General features: G+C 49.9%; 1 protein-coding gene and 1 pseudogene across 1 annotated transcript; both read right to left on the bottom strand.

Moving 5' to 3' along the window:
* Positions 1 to 7,726: 7,726 nt before the first annotated feature.
* LOC111590196 (uncharacterized) lies at positions 7,727 to 7,857 on the bottom strand (annotated as a pseudogene).
* Positions 7,858 to 11,696: 3,839 nt separating this feature from the next.
* LOC100191753 (uncharacterized) lies at positions 11,697 to 15,883 on the bottom strand. Its single transcript, NM_001137180.2, has 5 exons — positions 15,778 to 15,883; positions 15,070 to 15,658; positions 14,511 to 14,979; positions 12,501 to 12,696; positions 11,697 to 12,204 (listed from the first exon to the last, which is right to left on the bottom strand). Exons 1-4 carry the CDS (start codon positions 15,851 to 15,853, stop codon positions 12,607 to 12,609), a joined length of 1,224 nt encoding a protein of 407 aa, NP_001130652.1. The 5' UTR covers positions 15,854 to 15,883; the 3' UTR covers positions 11,697 to 12,204; positions 12,501 to 12,606.
* Positions 15,884 to 19,071: the final 3,188 nt, after the last annotated feature.

The raw sequence follows: 19,071 nt of genomic DNA, 5'->3' as shown, positions 1-19,071 counted from the left end.
CATATGTGTGAGACTTGGTCCCAGCACACCTGGTGTTTATGTTCGCGCCCGGGTTTTGGACCCCTAAAATCCGGGTGTGACAAGGTGGGAATGAATATGGTGGGTCTGTATCTGAGTTTTTTGATTTTATTGACTCTGGGAGCTCGGTTGAGTGGACTGAGGAGTCGTCGGAGGAGGACTTGGATTATTTTGCGGCCTTGGACGTAGCTGCGGCGGAGGCTTCGCCACACGCCGCGGGCGCGCCAGACGTGCCAGGTCCTTGCACCGGGCGCCGACGACGAAGGGCGGTTGCAAAGCGTAGGGTTAGTGCGGAGGAAAGGGCTCGGCTTCGCGTGAGTAGTGCTGGTCGGCAGGAGCTGTTGTCTTTGCCGGCCGCCGCGGGCACAGGGGAGGGGGAACTGCGAAGTCTTTTTGCGGGTGAGGAGCTTAGAATAATGTTATTTAATTATAGGGAGATGGGAATTATTCCTAAGGTTGAGCCGATGTAGAGTGTGGCGCCCTCGCTTGTATATGTGTAAAGACTTGTAAGATGAAGTTGTGTGCCCTCGCGTGCCTGCGCCTGCGAGGGCGTTGTGTACTTTGTCTGGTATGGTTGGCTATGCTGTGCTGGTGTGATTATAGTCGGTCTTAGCGCGGGTGGTTTGATGCTGTCGTTTCTGCTTTTGTTGTACTGGTTCGGCTGCGCCCTTAGGCGGCTTCTGCGCGGGTTCTTTGCGATAGACTTCGGGTTTTTTCGCACTTGTTGTGCTAGTCCGGCTGCACCCTTGGGCGACTTCTGCGCGGATAGTCTTCGCGATAGACATCGGATTTTTTCGCACTTGTTGTGCTTAGTCCGGCTGCACCCTTAGGCGACTTCTGCGCGGATAGTCTTCGCGATAGACATCGGATTTTTTTCGCACTTGTTGTGCTTAGTCCGGCTGCACCCTTAGGCGACTTCTGCGCGGATGGTCTTCGCGATAGACATCGGATTTTTGCGCACTTGTTGTGCTTAGTCCGGCTGCACCCTTAGGCGACTTCTGCGCGGATAGTCTTCGCGATAGACATCGGATTTTTTCGCACTTGTTGTGCTTAGTCCGGCTGCACCCTTAGGCGACTTCTGCGCGGATAGTCTTCGCGATAGACATCGGATTTTTTCGCACTTGTTGTGCTTAGTCCGGCTGCACCCTTAGGCGACTTCTGCGCGGATAGTCTTCGCGATAGACATCGGATTTTTTCGCACTTGTTGTGCTTAGTCCGGCTGCACCCTTAGGCGACTTCTGCGCGGACTTTTCGCACGCGAGGGTGGCTAGCGCTTAGCCTCGCGGTGACTTCGAATTGGTCGAATGCCGAAGACCGTTGTCGCGGTCTTTTTTCGACACATGTTTTTGCGGGGGATTTTTCTCACGTATATTACATGGCTCCGCCTCGTTAAAAACCTCACCCCCCGGGAGGAAAAGAGTGCGGGCCGGTACAAGATTGTTTGCGGCGAATTACAAGGGCGAAATCAGCCCTAAATGGGTCAAACAAAAAATTTGCGGAGGTTGTCGATGTTCCAGGAGTGCTCCAGGTCCTCGCCATTTGGCGTTGTGAGCCTGTAAGCGCTGGGGGAAGCTTTGGTCTTGACTATGAAGGGTCCCTCCCACTTGGGCTCCAACTTGCCCTTGGACTCCGTCCGAGCTGTTCGGACGAGTACGAGGTCCCCCTCGCTGAACTCCCTCGGGATGACTGCGTGGTCGCGCCATGCTTTGGTTTGGGCTTGGTATTTGTTTAGGGCCTGTAGGGCGAAGACCCGGTCTCCGTCAATGAGATCTTTTAAAGTTGGCTCGTCCACGTCGGGGACGGCTGACGGAACTGTACGCGGGGACCCATGCTTTATTTCTTGCGGGGTCATTGCCTCCGATCCGTATAGAAGGCAGAAAGGAGTGAACCCGGTCGCCCTGCACTCAGTTGTGTTTAGCGCCCAGACTGCCTCCGGTAGTAAATCGGTCCATCTGCCTTTTTTCGTCGAGGAGCATCTTCTTGACAGCTGTGAAGATTTTCCCATTGGCACGCTCCACGACCCCGTTGGACTGCGGATGATAGACTGAAGCGAAGGCAAGCTTGGTGCCGATGGAGAAGCAAAAATCCTTGAAATCTTGGCTGTCGAACTGCTTGCCGTTGTCAATTGTTAGCTCGGACGGTACTCCGAAGCGGCAAACAATGTTCTGCCAGAAGAATTTTTGGGCAGTCTTTGATGTGATTGTGGAAACAGCCCTCGCTTCAATCCATTTGGTGAAGTATTCGACGGCTACGAAGGCGAACTTAAGGTTCCCCTGAGCGGTGGGCAGGGGCCCGACAATGTCCAGGCCCCAGCGCTGGAGAGGCCATGTATGGGCGATCAGCTTTGTATATTGCGAGGGGTTGCCTGACCGAGGAGAGAACTTCTGGCAGGCTTCGCAGGACCTTGTGACTCGATTTGCGGCGCAGATCATTGCAGGCCAGTAAAACCCTTGTCGGATCACCTTGGTAGCCAGGGCCCTTGGCCCTGCGTGCGAGCCGCACGTGCCACTGTGGACTTCGCGTAGGATCTGCATGCCTTCGGTTTCGGTGACGCATTTAAGCATTGGCTGACTGACCCCTTTCTTGTATAATTGGCCCTCAATCAGTGCGAAGTCCCGGCTTCGATGTCTGAGGCGCTTTGCCTCACTGACGTCGGTTGGATGATAGTACCCCTGTAGGAACAGGGTTATTGGTGCCCGCCAGTCTTCGGTCATGATTAGGTTGACTATGCGGTGGCCCTCGCTATCATTAGTTATTTGGAGCCCTTCGGGGCTCCGGACGGCAGGCGTGCCGATGGTGTGAAAGAACACGTCGGAGGGCAAGGGCTCGCCCCTGGCGGCAGCCTTGGCCAATGCATCGGCCTCCTCGTTCTTGGCCCTATCCACATGCTGCAAGGTGAATCCCTTGAACTGTCTCTCGAGACTTCGGATAGCCGCGAGGTATTGCATGAGCGCGGGGTCCTTTGCTGCATAGTCTTTCTCGATCTGGCCGGCAACTATCTTGGAGTCTGTCTTGATGATACATGTGGTGACTCCGAGGGCCCTTAGCTTGCGGAGGCCGAGGATAACCGCTTCATACTCTGCGATATTGTTTGTGCATTTGTCGGATTCCAGAGCGAAGCTGAGGCGTGCTGCATATCTGTGTTTGACTCTGGCTGGTGAGGTGACGACTGCAGCGACGCCTGCCCCAGCATGGCACCATGCGCCGTCGCAATGGATGGTCCAAACCTTCTCTGTCGACGGGTCCGGCTGTGTTTTTGGCCCAGTCCAGTCGACGACGAAGTCTGCCAGGACTTGTGACTTGATGGCTGTCCTGGGCTCGAAGCTGATGTGGTAGCCGGAGAGTTCGGCTGCCCACTTAGCAATCCTCACCGATGCCTCCGGGTTTCTGAATAGTTCGCCGAGCCCCCTGTCCGAGGTGACTCGGACCTTGAATGCTTCAAAGTAATGGCGCAGTTTGCGCGAGGACATAACAACTGCGTAGGCGATCTTCTCCAGCTCTGTCATGTTGCATTTGGACGGTGTCAGGACTTCGGAGACATAGTAAACAGGGCACTGTCTGACTGTGCCTTCAACAGTCTGCTCCTGCACTAGTGCCGCGCTGACCGCGTGCGGCGAAGCCGCGACATAGAGCAATAGGGGGAGCGAGGAGTCGGGGCTTGTGAGGATGGCCAGCTCCGACAAGTACTGTTTTAGTGAGGCGAAGGCCGCTGCTTGCTCCGGCCCCCAGGCGAAGTCTTTCGCACCGCGAAGTGTTTTGAGGAAGGGGAGACTTCGCTCGGCGGACCTGGAGATGAATCTGTTGAGAGCGGCCAATCTGCCTGTCAGACGCTGGACGTCCCTTACGGACTGCGGAGGCGACATGTCGACGATGGCCTGGATCTTGGTTGGGTTGGCCTCGATGCCGCGGTGTGACACCAGGTAACCCAATATCTTGCCCTGGTGAACACCGAAGACGCACTTTTCCGGGTTCAGGCGGAGTCGTGCATCTCGCATGTTCGCGAATGTCTCGGCGAGGTCGGCGAGGTGGTCCTCCTTATTCTTGCTGGCGACGACGATGTCGTCCACATATGTAAATATGTTTCTACCGACCTGCCCCTCGAGTACTGTTTTGGTGAGTCTGGAGAAGGTGGACCCCACATTCTTGAGTCCCTCCGGCATCCTGATGAAGCAATAAGTGCCGAAGGGTGTTATAAAGCTGGTGCTAGCCTTGTCTTCCTCCTTCATGTATATCTGGTGATAGCCGGAGAAGCAGTCGAGGAGTGACAAGACCTCGCATCCGGCCGCGCTATCGACTATTTTGTCGATCCGCGGCAACGGGAAATTGTCCTTCGGGCAGGCCTTATTGAGACTGGTGAAGTCTATGCACATTCGCCATTTCCCGCTTTTTTTCTGCACCATTACGACATTGGAGAGCCACGTGGGGTAAGCCACTGGCTCGATGAATTTAGCTTCTAGGATGCGGTGCACTTCCGCCTTGGCGGCCTCTGTCTTTTCGTCGGACATTTTGCGGAGCCTTTGCTTTTTTGGTCGCACCGAAGGGTCAATTCCCAAGCTGTGCTCAATTATGGATCAGCTGACTCCGACCAGGTCTAGGGCGGACCAGGCGAAGACATCTTTATTCTTGGCCAGGCAGCAGAGAAGCTTCTCTTCTTCATGTGAAGTAAGGTCTTCGCTGATAGTGACTGTCTGCTTGGGCGTGGCCTGATCAAGGGGAACAGTCTTGGTCCCGTCTTGGCTCTGCAACTGTGCCTTCTCGTGCTGCTTATCGGTTGGGCTGGCGGGCGCAGGGACCTCGCGCTGGGTCGTGAGACAGTGTACGTTCCTCTGACCAGGCACGAAGTCCCGCTCTATGTTGCGCGCCGTCTGCTGGTTGCCGTAGATCGTGATAGCGCCTAGCGGACCTGGTATCTTCATACATAGGTACAGTCCGTGGATGGCAGCTTCGAACTTATTGATGGAGCCCCGGCCCATGATGGCGTTGTACGGATATACCATGTCGACAATGTCGAAGGTTACTTGCTCACTTCGGGCATTGGGTGCTACACCGAAGGAGAGGGGAAGCTCTATTTTGCCAACGGGAAAGGTGCCTTTGCCGCCGAAGCCATACAACGGATTGTCCGAAGGCTTGAGCAGGCTGTGGCTTATACCCATGCGGTCGAAGGCGTGGAGGAAGATGATGTCTGCCTGACTGCCGTTGTCGACTAGGACTTTGTGTAGGTCCCAGCCTGCCACGCTGCAATTGATGACCATAGCGTCGATGTGGGGGGCGCTGCGCAGGTCGACGTCTCGTGCATCGAAGGTTAGCGGTATGTGGGACCACTTCGTCTGCACGACTGGGCCGGTGACCGCGACATGGTTGATGCTGCGGTAGTGGTCCCGCTTCTGCCGCTTGGTGTCGAAGTCAGTGCTGGACCCCCCTGTTATCATGTGAATGACTCCGCGATATGGTTGATCGGCGAAGTCTTCCTGCTTTGGGGCATGGGGGATGTTTTGGTGTTGCTGGTGTGGTGGTGGGGGTGGAGGAGGTACGATTTGTACTTCCTGATGGTGTTGGTAGGCGTGGTGCGGTGGATGCGGAGCGGGAGCGTGGATATATGGTGGAGGGGGTGGCTGGTAATTATGCGCGACAATTCTGGGATTGTCGGCTGGCTGCGCCCGCGCCATTCTGTCCCTGGTGGCTTTCGTTTCTGGGCAGTCTTTGGTTTGGTGGGCGCAGTCTTCGCCGTGGAAAAGGCAGTAGAACCGGCGCGGCGGCTGCGCGCGCCCTCGGCCCCTGCCACGAGTTCCGTTTCCGCAGCCCTAGGGGGGATATTCCTGGCGACGAGGGGGGTCAGCAGCAGGCTGCTGGTTGGCGATGTTGTGCACTTGCTGTTGACTGCGGCCATCTCGACCGGAGTCTGGTTGCGGAGTCCTCGTCCACGTGCGGCTGGACTGCGGGGCATCTTTGGGCTTCCGCTGTGACTCAACCTTGCGCTGGTGGAGCTCTTCGGATTTGGCATATTTTTCAAAGAGCTGATATAGCTCCTGGAGGTTCTTGGGTGGATCTCTGATACAGTGGCTGTAGAGGACGCCGGCCCGAAGGCCACTGATGGCGTAGTGGATAGCGATCTGATCATCGACGGAGGGCAGCTGTGACTTGAGTGTTAAGAATTTGCGGTAATACTCCCGTAGAGTCTCCTTTTCCAGCTGTTTGCAAAGCGAGAGCTCGGCCAAAGCGTCGGTGTCTGGACGGTACCCTTGGAAGTTGAGAAGGAACTTGTCCCTGAGACTTCTCCACGAATCAATGGACAGCGGAGGCAATCTGGTGAACCAGGTGAGTGCTGGGCCCTCTAGGGCGATGATGAAAGACTTCGCCATTGTGGCGTCGTCCCCTCCGGCGGATGCAACGGCGACTTGATAACTCATTATGTATTGCGCCGGGTCGGTGCTGCCGTTGTACTTGGGATATGCCCCTGCTCGGAAGTTAGCTGGCCAAGGCGTCACTTGCAGGTGTGGCGCCAGGGGACTTCGCTCGTCGAGGTAGTTGACCCCTTGGAATGGCGCGCCGTGCTAGAAAGCGTAGTCATGCTGGGGGAAACGCGGGTTCTCCGGCTGCGCCCGGTGTTGCAGGGGTGGGCCATGCTGCAGGCCGAGGTGGCCTTCGCGCGTGTCTTCCGGTTGCGCGCGCTGCTGGAGGGGTGGCTCTTGCTGTAGACCGAGGTGGCCTTCGCGCTGCATCAGCGCGATCTCGCGCTCGAGGTCTTGGGCCTTCTGCTCCTCGTCGCGTATCATTTGCCGCACCTTGGCTAGTGTGGACACACGCTGGCGCTTGGCCTCCAGTATCTCTTTCTGCCTCTGGAGATTGCGGTTCTTGAGGCGCAGGGCGCGCAGCTGTAACTGTTCTTCTGTTGAGACGCCGAGGACCTCGCCGTCCTCGGTGAGATCCGCGCCCTCTAGTGGGGCGAAGCCTGGGGGCGGCTGCGATTGTCCTTCGGGCCCACAGGTGCGGAAGGTGTCGTCCTCGCAGGTGCGGGGAATATTGTCTTCGGTGGGCTCTTGGTGGGTGGATTGGGTGAGGGCGAGGGCCTTGCCCTTCTTTGCGGCAAGCAGTGCTGCCTTCGCAGCCTCGTCAGCCTTCGGGTTAACTCTCTTGGGTGCCATCGCGGGTGGTTTGGTCGTAGCACGAACGGTGGGCGCCAAATGTTGGAACTTGCTCTCAGCAGCAAAGAAGCCAACAAGAGTGAACAGTGGTGACAACAGGGTTGCGTGCTCGGGGGCAATAGCTCTGTTAATCTAGCCTCTCACGGGCACTGTGCGGGGGTATTTATAGGTATCTGAGTGCCCGGCGCCTTGTGTTAAGGACGCATGCGCCCTCAGACACCTAGTTTATCCCAGAATATTCCCATAAAGCAGGGTTACAAGCTGTAATTACAAGCATGCCTTTACAGATTAGGCCCGTAACACAAAGGCGGCCACGCAGGGCCCGTTACAATGGGCCAGATCACACGTGGGCCTCAGAGCTGAACGAGGCCGCGCTGCGGGATGACTTCGTCGCCGGTCTTCGTCTGGTGCCGAATCGAGCGAAGGGTGTCCCTGCCTGTTCTGTCTCTGTCTGACCAGCGGTTATCAGCGAAGGCCTCGAGCGAAGGGTGGCGTCTTTGCCTTCGCCCCAACAACCCCCCTCTAGGCAACTTCCAGTATCCCTCAGTGAAGCAGTTTCATCCTGTTATCAAAGCTGAGAATGGACATCCCCAACTGAGACAGACTCCACATGAGCAACAATGGCTGAGGCAACTGGATTGAATTCTTCATCAAATCGCGCCAGAATATATGAGACTAGTTCTTCATCACCAATAGCCTGCTTGGTAGATCCCATCTCATCTGCAAGAGATTTCATCTTGGTGATATACTTAGAAATAGTCATGTTACCTTTTCGAGTAGTAGCTAGAGCAATCCGCGTGTTGATAGTTCATGTGCGAGACTGTGATGCGTAGGTTTGCTCTAGGAGAGAGCACACATCTTTAGGTGTGGAACATGAGGCAACCTGACACATGAATTCTGGAGTCATGGTCGTCATGAGGAAGCCTAGGACCTGCTGCTCAAGCGCGGTCCACTAGATAAATTCTGGATTGATCTCTTGCCATCGAAGTTGTTGGGAATCTTCTCCTCAGGCGCGACGGTAACCAACAAGGTATCCCTGCAGCTGGGCACCTCTGATGACGGGTAGAACTTACGCATAGTTCATCTTGCTGAGTTTTATGACAATGATTTGCCTTAGAAGGGGTCTTGGCACAATGGTTTGGGAGATGGACGCCATTCCTATAATTGGAGATAGATGGCGGCTAGGGTTAGGGTAGAGGAGAGGCTCCGATATCATGTGAGAATAGCAACCAAGATTGGTTAAGCGTTTTCTACCTGCAGAGCACCCGCATTGATCTATTCATATACGTAGATGACTGTCGTGGATAACACCCTAAGGGGATAACTCTGCCTAACAGAATCTGCTATATTTTAGGCTAATCTATAGCAGAGTTATCTCCTGGATTATCTACATAGTTATTTCTTAGTTAAACTACATTTACATAGCAGAGGCCTATGGCAAGATTACAAGCTTTTCAATCTAATAGTAGAAACCTTGACCTAGGACATAAACAAAACTAAAGCCAAAACTAGAGACAAATAGGGGAATAAATTAGAGTTATCTTATATTTTTGGATCTGTTCAAATTGATAAGACTTCAAACGCATGATGCGTTTTTACTACTAGAGAGACAAAATTGAGGCGTGGTGTTGAACTAAGTGGACGGATTTAGGTCCCTTTTTACTCGACACCTTGGGTTGTATGTCTCATCCATAGGGTTCCCTACATGAGAAGTGAACAAACTTTTGTAGGAGTCAGGGGGTGTTTGGTTCCCACTTTCTAAGTCACCTTTAGTTTCCAGACGGGGTGACTAAAATAGGTCTTTCAAATAGAATTTCTAGGGACTAAAGTTTAGTCTCTAAAGTTTAGGAGGGTAACTAAAGGAACCAAACACCCTCTTATTAACTAGATTTCTCATGTTCTGCTCCACCACATCGCCCGTCCTCCTGTGCCAGCCTACTGGTTTGGGTACTCTAGTATTCACCTCAATCCACATGTAAACTAATTTACACCCCAATCCACGTTAATACATGTGGATTGGGGTGAATACTAGAGTACCCAAACAAAGCCTCACTGATGACAAAAACAAGCATTATGATCTCCCTCCAACCAATGCACTTCCCCCTTTGCCTGTCGTACTAGTTTTTACTGATATGATCTTTGATGAGCTGAAGCAGGATTAACCCACCCCGTGGGATGCAATGATTATAGAAGAAGAGAATTATGGAGACACTCGGCCCTCAGATACTAGCTTGCGCTTGAAGGATTGGTGAGGTGACTAGAGGTGGTGTGGGGGAGGGGGTGAATGGGAGCTAATCAAATTTTGTTGCTAAAAACTGAAATCGAGCACTTCAATTGAGATGAAGAAAACGCTCAAACCAAAATCATATCAGCAAACCAATGATCTCATGATTTCAAAATGTTCCTAATACTAACACAAGACCATTAAAACGAACGGATCGCAAATCGGACACAAAAAGTCCGAATCGGTCTAAAACCGTGTCGCGAACTAGTGTTGATTTAGGCAGCACAAAATTCAGTTCTTGGATGCAAAACTGAACCAAACGAACTCTGATGTAGATGAAATTTTATACACCCTTTGATTGTTTCCAAGGTCTCGTCAAATTTTGAGCTCAATCGGATTTGTAAATCAATCACAGATTTGAAAATACGGTCAAAGTTGGGGTTTTATTGGAGTTTTCTAGAACGAGTTCTAGCTGGTTTTTTTCTCAAATCACAACCAAAATCTGCAACAATAGGGTGTATGCAGTGATTAGAGTAACATAACTCACTACCAATCAATCTCCAAACTAAATCCTTACACAAGAACTCGATGGTTCTTCACAAGATCACAAAGAGAGGAGAGGGAAGAACACAAGAGCAAAGAGACTCAAAATTTCACCAAGAATGAAAACTGAGATTGAGAGGCAACCAAAGCTATGGGTGGAACTGGCCACCCTTCCTCGGATTACACAGTGAAGCTTACAAATCACAGACGCAAAGGTTCAAAGCGTTGCGGATCTCTGGCTTGAAAACTAGATCAGACTAGGGAATGGAAAACCACAAGTGCTAAAACCCTAAGCCAAAGAGATGGTTGAAACAACCAGCCCACCCTTCTATTTATAGAGGGTTATTACTACTTCCTAAACTATCCCTAGATACATAGAACCTATCCACTTAGTCGGGGGCAAAATGGACCAACTCCTAGGATTTCGATTTGATGGTCACACGCTCCACATGAAGTTGCTTCGCCTTGACGCACCCTTCACGATGATGCCACGTGCTGCGCCCGATTTTCGCCCGCCGTCCTTAGCGCTGGGTGTTTTTTCGAGGATCAACCACCAAACCTCCGCGAGTAGCGCACCACATGTGTGTCCCCCATGTTCTGGACACATGTTCGGCCAGTCCTCGATCGCACCGACCACATGTTCTGCTCCACTACGTCCTCGTGCGAGTGCGTTTCGCAGGTGTCAGCCACCATGACTTGTCACCCGACGACTTTGGTCCCTTGGTCAAGTCCCAACGCTCGTTCTTCACCACTCCCGGTCCATCCCCACGAACCCGCATGACCTTCACCTTTTCCGTCGGCCTGCACACCACAAGCCGACCGACATGGTTACACAACACATAATCTCACGCCTCGGTGAGTCCATGACTCGACCCGAAACACTACCCGTTGACAATCATTCATTGTCAACCCAAACCCGAATCACAAAGGACATGTCAACCTTGTGTTCGCCGCACTATTTTATATAGTTGTCACTAGGTCTAGTTTTAAGGTGTTGGACTTTGAATCGGGGGCCGTTTGTTGTTTTTCTCTATATTGAGACTCGGCCCTAAGCTAGCAGTTAAGTTTACCGTACAACATTCTCTCTCTGTCTCAAAATAGTATTCTCAAAATAGTATTCGTTTTAGTGTTTTAATAGATTCGTATACTATTTGATGTATGTATTTTATATGTGTGTCTATGTTTATTGTCATCCATTTGGATATGGACAAAAATATTGAGCTAAAATGAACATTATATTGGAATGGAGGGAGTATTAACTTGAGTAAAAATTGTAGTAGCAATCCTTGAACTTTGGCACACCGTGTCATTTGGGCTACCGAATTCAGAAAACTACCAAAACAGATCCTCTAACTTAGTTAGCCCAGGTAAAATGTTCCAAAATCCTTGAACTTTGGCACACTGCCATTTGGGTCATCGAATTCAGAAAACCAGCAAAACAACTAACTTAGTTGTCCCATGTAAAATCGTCCAAAACCGGATTTACTCAAAACAGTGCCAATGTGGGGACTTAAGTGACATATCATGCAAAGTCCAGTGACTTAAGTGATACATCAGGCCAATTTTGAGAACCCACGTGAGTCTATATCAACATCCGGTTTGAGCAAACTCGGTTTTGGACGGTTTTATATGACTCGACTAAGTTAGAGAACCTGTTTTTGTGGGTTTTTGAAGTTCGGGGGGCCGAGTGACACAAAGTGTTAAGTTCGAGGACCGCTAACTCATTTTTACTCTATTAACATTGTAGCGGAAAAACAAATCTTTCTTTAACAATGAGGACTTCATAATGTCATAGTTTTTAAACAGATTACAATAAGATGCAATAGCTGCCTCATTTGTTTACTCGAGTTATTTACATGACTGGGCCACTGGCCTCTCATTTCGACCAACCACCCCGGGGGATGAGGGCAGAATGGTCAAGCTAAATGGAGCTAAAAATAAACGAATGAACCAATTGGTATGTACAGCTAAAATTCGCATCAGAAGAGGCCTAGACCACGGGCTTGTCAACGCAAGGGGAATAAAGCCAGCTCTCTTCTCGCTGAGAAGGAGACGCCAGTTCTCCCAAGCAGCGCAGGCCACCCTTTTTCCTCCTGGCATAAATCTTCTCAGAACGAACTAGTTTTCCTGGTTCCTTCTCCTGATCTCCTCTGCAAGTAACCAAGGAATAAAGTCTGGTGTGTGCTAGAAAATGGCCTCGCAAATAGCTTATACACGCTGTTTCTGTCCTCAAGATAGTGGCTTCCACATCGCCCCCTCGTCCTAGCTTTTTTCTCCCTGTGCAACGGCAAAAAAGGAGGCCGTTCAGCATGTATTGTAAGCAATGTAAATGTGCAAAGCAGAGCAGCCAAGTTGGTTTTTGGACCGGATGTCCTATGGGGTAGGCATGTGGAAAGGGACGACTACAGACTACAGAGAGAGAAAAAGAAGGTCTTGTTGTGGATGGTTGGGCCTTTGTTGTTGTTGATATAAAGCCGCAGACAAAAGGAGGCCGGGCAATGCAAGGATGTGTCATGCAAGGTCATAGGAACATGGTGGCCGGACGCGGACGGGGACGGAGCCAGCCATATTACCTTGGATTTGAACGGTGCGTCTCCCCTTTGGTCTTGGAGGCTTTTGGTCCACAAAAGCCAGGCCATTCTGCAGGCCTGGCAGTGGGCGGGCGCGCGCTTTTTGCGGTCACAGGAGGAGCGATCCTTGTTGGGTGATAAGCAGGATGGCCACAGATACGGCGACGAGGCATAGGCCGGCATAGTCCTTCCCAACATCCTGCGTCAAAAGACGATGCATATGCGTTGTTGCCAGTCAGATGTAGCTCAACTAGAGAAAAAGAGGACTGGAAAATGAATCAAAAAACACACACAGATGGAAACTAACCGACCTCCTTGTAACAAAAGATATATGTATAAAACTAAGGAATGAAAGTTAGTTTGGCCCTCAAGACACTAATCCCGCCGCGCGAAGAAAGTGCGCACACCACGGACTTGTTCTTTCTTGTGTGAGCAAATGCGCAAGGAATATTTAGAAATATGTATATATATCTTTGCCATGATCTGGATGACCACATTTTAAACAGAGCGAATATACGGCTCCACAACCACAATGCAAATCTGACTTGTGCAAGCTAGGTGACATATTTCAACACCCCCAAAGAGTGAAGAGATATGGTGTGAACGCGACGACCATGCATGTGCAAAAGGCTACCTTGTCGTCCTTGGATGATATGGTGTGCAAAAGGCTTTTTTTCCCCGCTCCTGTCCTTGGATATGGTATCTTTGTAGTTGTAGGCTATGCTTCTTTTTTGTGAATGGGGCAACCCTGTTTCGTAATCTTATATCCTTTGCAGGTCTATCTAGCAGTATCATGCGTGCACTTTGAGTGATAACGAGGGAGAGGAATTAATAGCTGCCCACTGCAGGGTTAAGGTCAATGAAAAACTGCAGCATGCCTATGATCTAAGGTCCTGCTCAGCAGAGCCTGCAGAACACAATTTTGCACTGTAGACTAAACTGTTTAGTGGAGCTAGAAATAAGAAGTGTGATAGGGAGATGGATGGGTACTTTGCTGTAGATAGCCTTAGATTAAATATAATAAGTTCACGTAGGCGGGCTGCAAGGGCTCATCAGATTTGTAGCCAGCTGAAAGCAGTATGTTCACGGACTCCAATTAAAACAGATTGTGAGAGTTAGAGATAAGCCAAATATTAAGAGTGTGTTTGGTTTGAGGAATTGAGTGATCCATCTTCTTCTTACTCCTCACTTTTTTATTTGGTTTGTGGAATAGAATGGGTTGATCCATCACCACCCCATTCCTCATAAGCTAATAATTAGTATATACATGAGGAGTGGGTTGATTCCACCAAAATTAATGAAATGAACTTATGATGCATCACCTCATGAAGTATAGAGTGACTCCACAAACCAAACACACCATAAATTTACAGCTTTTATCATAAGAGAGTTATTGTATGACTAGACTTTTAGTTGTCCATATGTTGTGACATGACAACCTCATAAAGCCCACTGTAGGCTATTTTATTAACCTTGCTCTTACTTGATAAATTCTTGGTTGCAAAGTTTGTTGCATCTTTGATGGGTATATATATAGTAGTGTATATAAAGTATGGACCGATCATATATATATATATATATATATATATATATATATATATATATATATATATATATATATATATATATATGGACCAAGTGGTGTGTTTATGTGGGTGATGATGCTATAAAGCATGGACCGATCATATATGAATAGCATGCATGCATGTTCATGGACCACTTGGATTGCATTGCACCGGGCTATGGCTTGGCCCAACGGTGCTCCACATGTGTAGTGCACCCAATGCAATGCAAGTGGTCTCTCCAGGGTGACGTTTATTATTTTGCGGTGCTGGATATATATGTGGGGGAGATGTGCAAGAATCTTTAAAGAAAACATATAGATCACTGTGAGTGACGATCTGGCTGAAAGTAAAGCGATCCTGTACACGCATTGTGTCATCCTACCACTGCACATTCATGGTCGATCGACAAGCAGTTAACTGCAATGCAAGAGGAGCATGGAGCTCTCACCGTGGTCCTGGCTGCTGGCGACGTGGCGAGGGAGAGGGAGGCGGCCGACGTGGTGGCGAGCTGGGAGAGTCCGACGTTGTAGACCATGCTCATGTCCGGCTGGTAGAGTCCGTAGTTCCTCTCGGAGGCGGGGCCGGGCTTCATGTCCTCGTTGAAGAGCGCGAAGAGGTAGACCTCGAGGCGGAGCCTGGGCCGCAGCGGCGTGCCCTCGCCGCTCACCTGCCGCATGAGCAGGTTCCGGTTGTATTGCCGCGCGTTCTCTACCGTGGCGCCGGCCTCGTTGGCGTCGCCCTTGGACGGCCACCCCGTCTCCGACACGTGCACGGGCACGCCGCCGTAACCCAGCCGCGCCGCCGCGAACGTCACGGCGTCCACCTGCGCGTACAGCATGCTCGTGTACTGCAGCTTGGTGAAGGGGTCCACGGCGCCCACGTGGGACGGGTTCGACAGCGCGTAGTCCAGTGACACCCTACACACAGCATTTGCATTAGCTAGCTAGTTGAATATATATACAGCGGCGGGCGACGGCGAAATGAACGAGGATTAATGAAGCACGCACTTTGTGGGGTCATCCTTGTAGGCAAAGTAGGGGTAAGCGTTGACCCAGAAGGGCGAGCTGGTCTCGGCGAGGAACCGCAGCAGCTGCGCCATGTAGGGGGCGGCAGCCTGCGTGAAGACGCCTTGCGACGGCGGGTAGGAGGTGGCGAGCACGGCGAGGGAGTTGGCGGTGGACACGCGCACGTACGCGTCCATCCCCAGCTGCGCCAGCGCCGCGTGCAGGTTGCGCATGGCCGGCACCAGGCTGGCCTTGAGCTGCTCGTCGTCGCCCGTGAACACCTCGTTCCCCACCGCGATGCCCGTCACGCGCGTCGCCGGGAAGTAGGGCCGCAGGCTGGCGCTCACCCACTGCAGCGCCTGCGACGCGCTGCTCGCCATGCCCGGGACCAGGTCGTCCGGGACGGTCACGACCAGCTCGATGCCCGTGCCCGCGAACGCCGTCAGCACCTGCGGGTTCACGTCGTAGATGCGCACCTTGCCGATGCGGAGCGAGGAGAGCAGCTGCACCACCTGCGCCGGCGGCGGCAGGTTGTTCGCCACCTGCCCGTAGTTGATGCCCAGCGCCGTGGCCTGCCGCACAAAGCCCACCTCTGCAACAGAAATATTCCAGCCTATACATTATATACTACACAAGGCAAGCCCAGCGCTCTGTTTGGTTTTGGAATCGTACGCCGTGCGAGATTCAGACGGCAGCAGGGATATGCAGTACCTGAAGACAGAAAGGTGCAGAGGAGGGCACAGATCAGAAGCGCTGTTGGTCCCAACGACGACAATGCAGATGCCATTGTTGTGAGATGGATGGAGGTGTGATCGAGTTAGAGGAGGAGGAGGAGGAGGGAAGGGGGAGGGAGGATGGCAGGAGTTTGCTGAGTATTTATAGGAGGAGGCACGGCAGGTTCCAGGGGCAGCGCTTAGAAGAAAGCAGAAGGCGCAAGGAAATTCACCCAGGGTTGGGGACGACGACAACGTAAGCGTGCATTGGGTTGGGTTAAGCTAATTGGCCAATAATTCTTTTCTTTACTTATTGGGTGAAGGCCGGCGTTGCCATGCCGGGAGATGGGAGCAGGCACGCAGAGGCTTCTGTGTTGGGTCTCTCTGTTAGCCTAGCTAGTTAGCTGTTGCTTGCCGCTGCCTTGTCCCGTTCCGTTGCCGTGGCTTGCATTGGCAGGGCTGTGGTAGCCCTGTGCAGCAAGAAAACGTCTCGATGCTCTAGTCTAGCTAGCGGAACAAGCTCACGGACGGGGACGTCAGACGTGTGTGTGAAAGCGGCTCCCTGGGATACCTGGTACAGAGCTATCATTTGCAGGAGGTTCTGTCGTGACTTCTCCTCTCGGGGGAATCTTCAGTAAGTTTTTTTTTTAAGAAACATAATCTTTCATATAACGAAGCGCACCGAAAGAGATCGCCGGTTATATACGAGAATTCTAGTAGCAGGAGTTGTCAGCAATCATACAGGATACATCTAGGTGCACGATAAAAAACTATATACATCTACACAAGTTAAAATAACGTGTACAACTTAATTAAAATGCAGGAAGTGCCTTACGGCTTAAAAATGAGTATCCAAAAACTTAAACCAATTTAAATAATAAAATTGTAAACTATAAAGTTTCACAACCCTATCATACCGAAATTTTTGGTTTTGATTGGCCCGAAACCTTTTTGAAACTTTTCTTTTTAATTTCAAATGTGCGGAATCCAAACATAATTTTGTTTGCATAGCTGATTTCAAATGGGGGGAAATTGTCAATCGTAATTCGTAAGGTTTGTGTAACTTTCTAAAATCTACAACTTTAGTTTTAGCCATTTCTCCATATGAGACTGTTTAAAGCTTTTGAATTTTAAACATAAAATTTCAAACGTAATTTTATTTGCATAGATATCGACTTTTCAAGATCTAAAGATTTTATTTAGGCTGTTTGTTCATCCGAGATTGTTTGGAAAAATACAAAATTTTAAACTTGAGGAATTGAAACATTTCAAAATAGCAGTCATTTAGGTCTAGATTATTATATCTATATTTATATGGATGATGACGAATATAGACATATATAAAGAACGCATACATTAATTATTGTACGAATATATGAAAAGGAAATTTTAATTTGAGACGGAGGAAGTATCAAACTTGGTAAAAGTTAGGCCATTTTTTCTCACATCAAACGTTGCCTATTTGTTCGAGGGTTCCCTATCCTTGGAGACGACCACGCCCAAAACTCCGCAGTTGGATCCTCTTCATTTACCTTCTCTCTGGTCCCAACTTCCTGAAGAAGCGATCCATTTTTTAACCATGCAAGAGAGTTGCGCCCACTTAGGCTGTCTCCAGCAACGTTCTCTAAATTTCATCCCCTAAAGGAATATTCTCTGTCCTTTACAACACACTCTAAAAGATTCCGTCCTCTATATATTCATCATCTCCAGCAACGTCCTCTACATTTTGTTCTCTATATCTCATTCTCTACATTTTCTACCATATATTAACACAAATTTAAAATGGCATTTTTTTTGTAAATATTGAGTCTGTTTATATATATTATAAAATATTTTTTATTCATATGGATACATATAGAAAGGGCACGGTGCGAAAATTGGTTTTTTCTGTTCATGTATTCGACGATGCAATTTTTGTCTTTTGTTTTTCTCTTCTGTGGCCGAGATCCACAGCGCTGCTGCCGGACTTCTTGCCACCACCGTCGTCAAGCGACTCCACGCGCCGCTGCCGGACTTCTCGCCGCCACTGCCGTCAAGCGACTCCACTCACCGCAGCAGGGTCATACTCTCCGGCGGAGCTCCTCCATGCAGCCCAACTTCTCCAAGTCGTTGCAGCCGAGGCCCCATGGCGTCCGCCGCTAGCTGGAGGGTGGCTACGGCGATGTGCTGGTCATCTTCCCCGGCGTTGCTACTATCTTCTCCTCCGCGGCGCGAGCTCCGCGCAAGCAGGCTCGTTTGGAGGTTGCGGTGATGCGGCCATGGCCGGTGTCCTTCCGTCGGATGTCTGTAGCAACGCGAATAGCGGACGAATAGTGTTTCTTTAGATGTAGCGGCTCTGACACATACTCTAAATTTTAGAGCACTCTATAGGGTTCCTTGCTGGAGGCATAAAGGAGCACCATGTCCTCTATATTTAGAGTACAGGTTGGTTTAGCGGACCTTGTTGGAGATAGCCTAAGCCCTTTACAGCAACAGCAACGTCGACAAGAAAGTGTGCTGGCTACATGTTCCTCTGCAACTCTGCTACGGCTTACTAGGCGGCTCGGCCGGTTCCTTAGCCCACTTTCGCTGTATTGTATACTCGCAGTGCAAATGTGCTCGGCATCTGCGGCTACACACTACCCTCAGTCTCTTAGCTCACTGATGATCATGTTAAAAGATACTTCTTTTGTCCTAAAATAGAATTCATTTTAGAATAAACAACATATTTATTAATTAACCTATGAATGTAGTTTACTTGTATGTCTATATTCGTTATCATTTATTTAAATATGGTCGAAAAAAGAGAGCTAAAAAGAACTAATTTTTTGAGATGGAGGAAGTATTATATAATGCTGAGTTATGATCGGATTGATGTTTCGGTTTTAAGATAGAATAAAATCTAGTTTAGATCTATATTGTATTTATCTATTACTCTCAGAAATGGCTCCTATATAAGCATGTTACGGTGAAAGACTGTTCTCATCCAACAAATAAACACATAATGCATATATTTGAGTTTGAGCTATCGACAATTTTTTAAAGCGCATCTATATTTTTATATGGTAACCAAGGCTATATAGTGAGTTCATTATCATCTACCTTCGCGAATCTTCACGAATCCTCTCCCTGGTTTACCTGTCCGACGACGTCTACTATCCGTTGCGCAAAGCTGCTCAACTTCCTGATCGGTGGTACCAAAGCATCATCGGCTTAATTGTCGATTTAATTATTATTCATGATAATATTATTGTGTTAATTGAAATATAGAGCGACCAGTCTAGAAAACAGTGCTAACACAAGGGTGGAATGA

This window comes from Zea mays, chromosome 9 (assembly GCF_902167145.1).
Source record: "Zea mays cultivar B73 chromosome 9, Zm-B73-REFERENCE-NAM-5.0, whole genome shotgun sequence".
In the NCBI taxonomy this organism is placed as follows: Eukaryota; Viridiplantae; Streptophyta; class Magnoliopsida; order Poales; family Poaceae; genus Zea; species Zea mays.
The sequence above is the reverse complement of the archived record's forward strand: the minus strand, read 5'-3'. Positions and strand labels throughout refer to the sequence as shown.